This window comes from Mchenga conophoros, linkage group LG15 (genome assembly GCF_057382185.1).
Source record: "Mchenga conophoros isolate Kocher_MC1m ecotype Shallow Benthic linkage group LG15, M_conophoros_male_GT1.1, whole genome shotgun sequence".
NCBI lineage: Eukaryota > Metazoa > Chordata > Actinopteri > Cichliformes > Cichlidae > Mchenga > Mchenga conophoros.
Window position 1 is genome coordinate 42,664,569 of NC_140540.1, and position 11,468 is coordinate 42,676,036.

The following is an 11,468-nucleotide window of genomic DNA, read 5'->3' on the forward strand; positions in this document are numbered from 1 at the left end:
CAATCGTTTGAAAAATAAACATTTTATTATAGATACAGTTTCAGTGGCTTAAATTATTGCTTTGGAACATCTAACCACATTCAATTCAATTCAATTCAATTTTATTTATATAGCGCCAAATCACAACATAAGTCGCCTCAAGGCGCTTCATAGATACAGAGAAAAACCCAACAATCATATGACCCCCTATGAGCAAGCACTTTGGCAACAGTGGGAAGGAAAAACTCCCTTTTAACAGGAAGAAACCTCCGGCAGAACCAGGCTCAGGGAGGGGCGGGGCCATCTGCTGTGATTGGTTGGGGTAAGAGAAGGAAGACAGGATAAAGACATGCTGTGGAAGAGAGACAGAGATTAATAACAGATATGATTCAATGCAGAGAGGTCTGTTAACACATAGTGAGTGAGAAAGGTGACTGGAAAGGAAAAACTCAATGCATCATGGGAATCCCCCGGCAGCCTACGTCTATTGCAGCATAACTAAGGGAGGATTCAGGGTCACCTGGTCCAGCCCTAACTATATGCTTTAGCAAAAAGGAACGTTTGAAGCCTGATCTTGAAAGTAGAGATAGTGTCTGTCTCCTGAATCCAAACTGGAAGCTGGTTCCACAGAAGAGGGGCCTGAAAACTGAAGGCTCTGCCTCCCATTCTACTTTTAAATACTCTAGGAACAACAAGTAGGCCTGCAGAGCGAGAGCGAAGTGCTCTAATAGGGTGATATGGTACTACAGGGTCATTAAGATAAGATGGGGCTTGATTATTTAACTCATTCACTGCCATTGACGTCTATAGCCGTCAATTGCAGTGCATGAGTCAATGGGTTTAACTCATTCACTGCCAATGGATGGCAGTGAATGAGTTAAGACCTTGTATGTGAGGAGCAGGATTTTGAATTCAATTCTGGATTTAACAGGAAGCCAATGAAGGGAAGCCAAAACAGGAGAAATCTGCTCTCTCTTTCTAGTCCCTATCAGGACTCCTTGTCACGGCTGCCGAGGCGAGCCGTGTGGATTTAGAAGGAGGACCCAAGATGCAGGCAGTGGATGAGATACCGGTGGCTTTATTTACAGAGGTGTAGTGGCAAACAAACAGTGGGGCATAACAAATAACTAAAGACACCTAAACTGGGAGAACTAAAAATAACAGACCTGGGAGCATATGACAACGGATGATGAATAGCAGAGAGACGCAGACGAGGAACAGGACACCGTGGAACACAGGGTAACAGACTGACACGGAGTTACACAGACTGACACGGAGGAACACAGACTGACACGGAGGAACACAGACGAACCGGCAACAGGCAGGAGAACACACAGGGCTTAAATACACACACCATCCTGGCCGCTGTTTACATCCCGCCAGACGCAGATGCGCAGGCAGCTCAGTGCGCACTCGCGGAGCAGATTCTCCACACGGAGCGGACATTCCCGGACTCTCTCATCATTGCTCTTGGGGACTTTAACAAAGCCAATCTGAGCCATGAGCTTCCAAAATATAAGCAGTATATTAAATGCCCGACCAGAGAGGAGAGGACATTAGACCACTGTTACAGCACGATCAGCGGGGCCTATCGCGCGGTGCCCCGCGCTTCACTTGGACTTTCTGACCACGTCATGATCCACCTAATCCCCGCGTACAGACAGAGGCTGAAGCTCTCCAAACCTGTCGTGAGGACTAAAAAACTGTGGAGCAACGAGGCTGTGGAGGAGCTTCGCACGTGTTTGGAGACCACAGACTGGGACACATTGAAGGCTGCTTCTAACAGCTTGGACGAGTTTACGGACACTGTCACCTCCTATATCCACTTCTGTGAGGACAGCATTGTGCCATCACGCACCAGGGTGAGTTATAACAATGACAAACCCTGGTTTACTCCTAAACTCAAAAAGCTGTGGCTGGAAAAGAGAAAGGCGTTCAGAAGCGGAGACAGGGACTGCTACAGAGAGGCCAAGTACAGGTTCACTAAAGAAGTGGACATTGCTAAACATCAGCACTCTGAGAAGATGCAGCAGCAGATCTCAGAGAATGACTCGGCCTCTGTGTGGAAAGGTTTTAGGAATATCACAAACTACAAGCCTAAAACACCCCACTCCACTGATGACTTGCTCTTAGCCAACACCCTTAACGACTTCTACTGCCGTTTTGACGAGCCATCAGGCAGCCTTCACACCTCCAACGGCCCCAACAATAGAGACACTTTGGACACTAATTCCCCCACCTCTCCCCCCTCCATAGAGCCAACACCACCTTCAAACCGTTCACCTACAACACCCCCCTCCTCACCCCACACAAAAGAGGATTTCACACCACCTCCTCCCACCACAACTCTTCATATTCATGAAGCAGATGTGAGGAAGCAGTTTAAGAACCTGAATGCTCGGAAAGCTCCATCAACATGGCCCTACACTTCATCCTGCAGCATCTGGACTCCCCAGGAACCTACGCCAGGATCCTGTTTGTGGACTTCAGCTCTGCCTTCAATACCATCCTTCCAGACCATCTCCGAGACAAGCTTTCCCAGATGAATGTGCCTGATCCCATCTGCCGGTGGATCACTGACTTCCTGACGGACAGGAAGCAGCATGTGAGGCTGGGAAAGAATGTCTCGGACTCCCGGACCATCAGCACCGGCTCCCCTCAGGGCTGTGTTCTTTCTCCTCTGCTCTTCTCCCTGTACACCAACTGCTGCACCTCCACCCACCAGTCTGTCAAGCTAATCAAGTTTGCAGATGACACCACCGTTATTGGACTCATCTCGGACGGGGATGAGTCTGCCTACAGGAGGGAGGTTGAGCGTCTGGTGTCCTGGTGCAGCCACAACAACCTGGTGCTGAATGCCCAGAAGACAGTGGAGATTATTGTGGACTTCAGGAAGCACACAGCCCCACTCCCCCCCATCATCCTGACTGACACCCCCATCACCTCTGTGGACTCATTCCGCTTCCTGGGTACCACCATCACCCAGGACCTGAAGTGGGAGCCCACCATCACCTCCGTCATCAAGAAAGCCCAGCAGAGGATGTACTTCCTGAGGCAGCTGAAGAAATTCAACCTGCCAACACGGATGATGATGCAATTCTACACTGCAATCATCGAGTCCATCCTCACCTCCTCCATCACCATGTGGTACGCTGGAGCCACTATCAGGGACAAACAGAGACTGCAGCGTGTTGTGCGCTCTGCTGAGAAGGTGATTGGCTGCAGACTCCCATCTTTGCAGGACCTGTACACCTCCAGGACATTGCGGCGTGCAGCTCGGATCTCAGCTGACCCTTCTCACCCTGGACACAGTCTGTTTGACCTGCTCCCCTCAGGCAGGAGGCTCCGGTCCATTCGCACCAGAACCTCTCGCCATAAGAACAGTTTCTTCCCCTCTGCTGTTGGACACATGAACAATAACCATATGACTGTACCCGCCACTAACACATGACCCTACGCTGTGTCACTGCATCATTCCATGTTTGGCACTGATCACCACCTGCACTCATGTATATATCTTTCAACGTAGCGCTCTTAATTCTTATTCTCATGTATATATCTCATGTATATCTCATGCACATATCTTTCCACGTAGCACTTTTAATTCTTATCCCTACTTTTATTTTTTTCCATGTCTATTTAAGTGCTATTTATGACACTATATTTGCACTGAAGCACCGCAGCAATTTCCTAATGTTGTAAACCTGCTCAACATTTGGCAATAAACCCCATTCTGATTCTGATTCTGATTCTGATTCAGTAATCAGGGGATGAGAGACAGGAGGGCAACACAGCTGGGAGGAATCTGGGCTGACGGGACAGGGGAAACGTAAACTGATCACACTCACATATGACACGGACCTTCACAATAAAACAGGAAACTCAGATACATGGAACCAGACAAGACATTGAACTAAACAGACAGATTCACAAACAGATGGGGAGACACCATAGACAGACAGATACAGACGCAGACTCAGAGGCAGATCGAAAATAACACAGAACTTAAACAATCATCTAGAAAATGATAACAAACTAAAAGCGCTGGGTCACCAACCCAGGACCATGACAGTACCCCCCCCCCCCCCCTCTCAAGGGCTGGCACCAGACAGCCCAGCAGAAACGAAAAAACGGACCAAAACAAAACAGAAAACAACCCGACCAGGGCGGGCGGAGGGGGCCCAGGACGGAGGGACAGAGTCCAAAAAGGCCCAGATGGTCAAGTTCAGGAGGCCAACCATGCGAATGGCAACGGAGCAGGTCCGGATGCCGGCCACGCAGTAGGCAGTGGCGTGGAAACAGTTCTGGGGGCCGACCGTGCGGACGGCAACGGCGGCGTGGAAACAGTTCTGGGGGCCGACCGTGCGGACGGCAACGGCGGCGTGGAAACAGTTCTGGGGGCCGACCGTGCGGATGGCAATGGCGGCGTGGAAACAGTTCTGGGGGCCGACTGTGCGGACGGCAACGGCGGCGTGGAAACAAGTCCGGAGGCCGGCCACGCGGAAGGCAGTGGCGACGTTCAGGAGGGCGTCCACAGTGGCGGAGATGCCCAACAAGCGGCCTGGCAGATGACCGACGATGTGGAGGTGGTAGTAGGGGACCTGAAGGCTGCGTGGCCCCTGCAGCCCCAGGCGAAGCGGAGGCTGGACCAGACGGGGCGGAAGCGGAGGCTGGACCAGGCGATGCTGATGCTGAAGCTGAAGTTGGACCACGCGACGCTGATGAGGATGAAGACACGGAGGCTTGACCAGACGAGGATGATGAGGATGCGGAGGCTGGACCAGACGAGGCTGAAGCAGAAGGGGAGGCTGGACCAGGCGAAGAGGCTGAAGCAGAAGCGGAGGCCGGACCAGGCGAAGAGGCTGAAGCAGATGCTGAAGCGGAGGCCGGACCAGGTGAAGCAGCTGATGAGGATGCTGAAGCGGAGGCCGGACCAGGCGAAGCAGCTGATGAGGATGCTGAAGCGGAGGCCGGACCAGGCGAAGCAGCTGATGAGGATGCTGAAGCGGAAGCCGGACCAGGCGAAGCAGCTGATGAGGATGCTGAAGCGGAAGCCGGACCAGGCGAAGCAGCTGATGAGGATGCTGAAGCAGAAGCCGGACCAGGCGAAGCAGCTGATGAGGATGCTGGAGCCGGACCAGGCGAAGCTGATGAGGATGCTGGAACCGGACCAGGCGAGGCCGAAGACTCTGAGGCCGCAGCAAGCGAGGATGATGAAGCTGCAGCAGGCGAGGGTGATGAAGCTGCAGCAGGCGAGGGTGATGAAGCTGCAGCAGGCGAGGGTGGTGAAGCTGCAGCAGGCAAGGGTGATGAAGCTGCAGCAGGCGAGGGTGATGAGACTGCAGCTGGTGATGAGACTGCAGCTGATGGCTGGACGGGCTCCTCGGGCCCCCCAGCTGACAAGGCAGATGGCTGGACAGGCTCCTCGGGCCCCCCAGCTGACGAGGCAGAAGGCTGGACGGGCTCCTCGGGCCCCCCAGCAAAAACAGTCTCAGAACCAGTGGGCACTGGAGCCCCTGGCACACACAGAACAGAACCAGCAGGTGCGGAGACCTCTGGCAGGAACGCAACAGAACCAGCAGGCACACGGGCCTCTGGCAGGAACGCAACCGAACCAGCAGGCACACGGGCCTCTGGCAGGAACGCAACAGAACCAGCAGGCACACGGGCCTCTGGCAGGAACGCAACAGGACCAGCAGGCACACGGGCCTCTGGCAGGGACAGAACAGGACCAGCAGGCACACGGGCCTCTGGCAAACACATAGCGGCCTGCAGCTGCGCAGAGCATTGACCCAGCGACAGCTGGGTGCAGTCCTCAGCTGGCTTCTTAAACTCCAGGGGTCCAGAGTCTGATGGGGGCTGAAACCCAGCCTCTGGGGAGGCCCTGGAGTGCATCTCAGTCTCAGAACTGGCCAGCCTTTGAGGAATGTTGACATTGTTCTTGGGTTTGTCTCTCTGCTTAGAGTACGAAGTTGTTGAACTGTCCGTTATGGGTTGGACTGACATGGCTTGCTGTACAGGAGGAGTAGGTGATGGCTGAACAGGTGGTGGAGCAACTGACACAGGATGCAGGGCTGGTGACTGCTGAACAGGAGGCTGCACTGAGGATAAAGCTAATGATTCTTCTGCTAACCGGGCTACTGACTGGGCCATGGATTGTAACAGGGTTTGTAATAAGTCTGGCTGTGACTGTAATTGAGCTATGGATTGTGAGGCTGAATGTGGCGGAGGTGGCGACTGGGCTTCTGGCCGGGCGGCTTACTGAGCTCCTGGCCGGGCGGCTAACTGAGCTTCTGGCTGGGCGGCTAACTGAGCTTCTGGCCGGGCGGCTAACTGAGCTTCTGGCGATAAACAGTTTTTGTCCTGTGCCGTACAGAACATCACCCCTGAGTAAACGGTCCCACAGTTCAGACCAATAATACTGTCCTGTCCACTCACCACAGCTGGCTGCTCGGAAATCCCCAGGTCCGACTGTGGCGAGGAGCGTCGGCAGCGTGAGCGCCGTTTCCCCCTCGAAGGCTGGGTCGACGGGCCGGGCAGAACATCCTCTGTCGGACTGGGCAGTGAAGCATGAGCTGCAGGGTGGGTGGTAGCAGCCGGGGGGTGAAGACGGAGTCCATTCAGAATGAAATTCTGTGTGAGCGGGTGAAGTGAGCTGAGCAGCCAGGGGAGACCAGAAACCAAGCGCTGTAGCCGATTAGCCACGGCTTGGCGAAATTCTCTCCCCTCGTGCTCCAGCCACGCGTTGATTAATTTGTCCACGGAGTAAACAATGTCCTCCCGGAGCTCCTTGGGCGGGTTGAATGCTGCTGGGTCCATAGTGGCCGGTTCGTACTGTCACGGCTGCCGAGGCGAGCCGTGTGGATTTAGAAGGAGGACCCAAGATGCAGGCAGTGGATGAGATACTGGTGGCTTTATTTACAGAGGTGTAGTGGCAAACAAACAGTGGGGCATAACAAATAACTAAAGACACCTAAACTGGGAGAACTAAAAATAACAGACCTGGGAGCATATGACAACGGATGATGAATAGCAGAGAGACGCAGACGAGGAACAGGACACCGTGGAACACAGGGTAACAGACTGACACGGAGTTACACAGACTGACACGGAGGAACACAGACTGACACATCATTAATTGTGGGTGATCGTGGCTCAAGAGTTGGGAGTTTGCCTTGTAATCGGAAGGTTGCCGGTTCGAGCCCCGGCTTGGACAGTCTCGGTCATTGTGTCCTTGGGCAAGACACTTCACCCGTTGCCTACTGGTGGTGGTCAGAGGGCCCGGTGGCGCCAGTGTCCGGCAGCCTCGCCTCTGTCAGTGCGCCCCAGGGTGGCTGTGGCTACAATGTAGCTTGCCATCACCAGTGTGTGAATGTGTGTGTGAATGGGTGGATGACTGGATATGTAAAGCGCTTTGGGGTCCTTAGGGACTAGTAAAGCGCTATATAAATACAGGCCATTTACCATTAATTAAAAATGTTTTCCCAGCTAAAGATATAACATTTAATAAAGCCACCTTAAGTGTTTTAGCGGTATTACTTGTCCCCTCGTGTTTGGGAGCAGTCTGTGGCACACAAGGTATGTTTAATATATTTAAAGATCTTTTAGAGTGCATTTCTCTGTGTTTTGACCAGGCCACATGTCTCCTGTCACCTAAAAGTACAGAGATTTTAAAACCTTCTAGTAAACAGGGTCCCAGCTTCTCCTGGGAAAAGTCACCACTGCCATAATCCTTGCAGCCCGGACCCTCCACACATCACACATCAGACTTCGGAGACAGAGCATGAAGGTGGTAAGGAGAAACTAAGGGGGGCGAGGCTGAGCAATGTGACTTCGATTGCTCTGTTGAGGGTGGGGCTCGATGGCGAACCTTTTGCCGCTCTGGTGGGGGGTTTATGGGGGACAAAAAGGGATTGGGCCGGGGGGTAGATCTGAGCCCAGCATTGACCCACTCCATCATCTCCTCAGTGAATTTCAGGTGTGGGGAGGAGGGAGAAAGGGAGGGGGAGGAGGGTGATGGGGGTGATGGCCTGTCAGGGGTTTGGGGGACTGGGGAAGATCGTGGTCCCTGGTCCTGGTCGTTGGTGTTGTTGAGAGAGTTGGAGGCAAATAGGGACCCCTCTTCTTGCCTCAGATGTCTCTCCTTTCTGAGGCTCTTCCCGGGTGGGGGCAAATGGAGCTCCTCCTCAAGGTTTCTGCTGGGCTTTGTCTGTTCTTGGAGTACTGTTTGTTCCTCTTTATGAGATAACTCCTCGTTTATCTCAGCCTTGGCACCAAGCACAGATGGATGACGTATGGAACAAAACAAGTTGGAGGTGAACAGTTTCACCCCTGACTTGTTAAAATTAAATCCATTTGTTTTAAACAGATGCCTGCGTTCCCAAAAAATATTAAAGTTGTTGATAAAATGCACTGAGTGGTCAGCACATGCTGATATAAGCCATTTATTCAGTGTAAACAACCTGCTGAATCTCTCGTCTCCTCCTCTGATCGGCAGCACAGGTCCACTGATGAATACAGCTGCATTCAGAGAGTTTGCAGTATTTAATAATCCAGTAAAGTCCTGTTTCAGAACCTCCGACTGTTGTTTGGACACATCGTTTGACCCTGTATGCAGAACAATGTTTGTCACAGTTGGATATTCCTCTGCAATTTGAAGAATTCTCTCCTTCAGATTGTTGACCATATCGTTAGGAAAGCAGAGGACTTTAGATTAGAGACCTTAGTTTTCACAGGAGCTACAGTATCCAGAGTCGTACGTAGTGAGGAGGTGAAATTATTAACAAGATAATCGACCTCTGTTGGGGTAGCGTTCAGATAGCTGCTCTGCTCTGTGTTGGTACAGGGCATTGAAGATGATAACAGTGGGTGGATTATATTCTTAAACTTAGTTACAGCGCTTTCAGAAAGACATCTACTTTGATAAAGTCTACTCTCCACCGCTGTGTAATCAATTATTGTAAATGTAAATGTTATCAGGAAATGATCAGACGGGAGAGGGTTTTCAGGAAACACTGTTAAATGTTCAGTTTCTATGCCATATGTTAAAACAAGATCTAGAGTGTGATTAAAGTGGTGGGTGGGTTCTTTTACATTTTGAGAGAAACCAATTGAGTCTAATAACAGATTAAATGCCATGTTGAGGCTGTCATTTTTAGCATCTACATGGATGTTAAAATCACCCAAAATAATTATTTTATCTGAGCTCAGAACTAAATTAGATATAAAGTCTGAGAAATCAGACAGAAACTCTGTGTAAGGCCCAGGTGGACGATAGATGACTGGTTTCTGAGTTTTACAGCTGGGGTGGACAATGTTAAGCATCAGGCTTTCAAATGAATTAAAAGTCTGTCTTGGTCTTTCATTAATTAATAGGCTGGTGTGAAAAATTGCTGCCACACCGCCCCCTCGGCCTGTGCTTCGAGATTTCTGGTAGTTAGAATGACTCGGGGGTGTTGATTCATTTAAACTAACATAATCATCCTGCTGCAACCAGGTTTCTGTAAGGCAGAGTAAATCAATTTGTTGATCAATTATTAAGTCATGTACTAACAGAGACTTGGAGGAGAGAGACCTAATATTTAATAATCCACATTTCACTGTTTTACTCTTTGGTTCAGATGTGGATACTGTATTGTTCTTTCTTTGTAATTGTTTATGTTTAAGTTGTTTGTTGCTGGTTTTTAGTTTGTTTTTTGTCTGTTTGGGAGCTGACACAGTCTCTATGGAGATGGGTTTTTGGGGGGGTAGCAGGAGGAGAGAAGCTGCAGAGAGGCGTGTAAGACTGCAACTCTGCTTCCTGGTCCCAACTCTGGATAGTCATTTTTTGGGGGGTTTAATAAATTTGTCCATATTTCTAGAAATGAGAGCTGCTCCATCCAAAGTGGGATGGATGCCGTCTCTCCTAAAAAGACCAGGTTTCCTCCAGAAGGTTTGCCAATTATCTATGAAGCCCACATCGTTTCTGGGACACCACTCAGACAGCCAGCAATTTAAGGAGAACATGCAGCTAAACATGTCACTCCTGGTCTGATTGGGGAGGGGACCAGAGAAAACTACAGAGTCCCACATTGTTTTGGCAAAGTTGCACACCGATTCAATATTGATTTTAGTGACCTCTGATTGGCGTAACCGGGTGTCATTACTGCCGACGTGAATTATGATTTTACTGAATTTACGTTTACCCTTAGCCAGCAGTTTTAAATTTCCCTCAATGTCGCCTGCTCTGGCCCCTGGAAGACAATTGACTATGGTTGCCGGTGTCTCTAGCTTCACATGTCTGAGAACAGAATCCCCAATTACCAGAGTTTGACCCCCGGCAGGTGTGTCGGCGAGTGGGGAAAAACGGTTAGACACATGAACGGGTTGGTGGTGTACCTGGGGCTTCTGTTTAGGACTATGCTTCCTCCTCACCGTCACCCAGCCGCCCTCTTTCCCCAGCTGCTTGGGGTCTGCCGGGGAACAGCTAGCGGGGCCTACGCTATCTTCAGCTGCACCAGCTATAGGGGCCTGGCTAGCTACGGGTGAATGAAGGGTGCGAAGCCGAGTCTCCAATTCAGTAATCCTGGCCTCCAGAGCTGCAAATATGCTACATTTGTTACAGATATCATTACTGCTAAAGGAGGCCGAGGAGTAACTAAACATCTGACACAATGAGCAAGAAAGTGCAGGAGGGACAGGTGAAGTAGCCATGGGCTGTATCCCAATTCAGGGTCTGCAGCCTTAAAGTACGCATTTCAAGGCCGATTACGTCACAGCGGCGCGCCGAAGGCTGTCCCAATTCAAAGGCTGCTTGAAATGCGAAACTGTGAAAAGTAAGTACTGAATATTATGTCACTTATTTATGTGCAAATGTTTAATAACGAAGAACATTAAAACATTACTGTTGGCCACATGTCGGCAAAGTTATGTGACATTGGTGACGTTTGTACTAACTTTGTTTTAAAGCCTTTACTTTAAAATATTCGCCGTTCAATAGCTGAGCTTAATCCTACAGAGAATGATCAAAGCTCATGTAGAAAGAAACAAACAAATGAACAAAATATGTTCTCCTTCATTTCTGTCAAACAAAGCTGTATGACACGTTTCCAGCTGTTAGTATCATGGTTGCTAGGCAACCTGGGCAGCGCAACGGAGGCTAGACCGTCCCATTTCACAAGCTTCGCATTTCCGGCCTTAGCGGTCTTTAAGTACGCGGCCCATGAGGATCGTTGAGGCTGCGTACTTTAAGGCTGCAGACCCTGAATTGGGATACAGCCACGGTGCTAACGAGTCGGCTACGAGCTAAGCTAAGCTAGCGAAACAGTACAGAGACAGTGAGTGAATACTTTGGCTATTAATTAGGTAGTGAGTACACAAAAAGTGTGCTTCGGATGAAGCAGGTGAAGATTATACTATGAAAAACGAATGTATTTAAAAGTTGTTAATTAAATTGCTAAGCAAATAAGCTACTCAGAAACACCACTGTGTTTGAGCAAGAACAGGAAATG

The 11,468-nt window shown here is 50.3% G+C and overlaps 1 protein-coding gene across 1 annotated transcript; it reads right to left on the bottom strand.

Moving 5' to 3' along the window:
* Positions 1-9,798: 9,798 nt before the first annotated feature.
* Positions 9,799-10,671, bottom strand: LOC146558997 (uncharacterized). The gene has a single exon (XM_085245929.1). The coding sequence runs from the start codon at positions 10,669-10,671 to the stop codon at positions 9,799-9,801; it is 873 nt and encodes a 290-aa protein (XP_085102055.1).
* Positions 10,672-11,468: the final 797 nt, after the last annotated feature.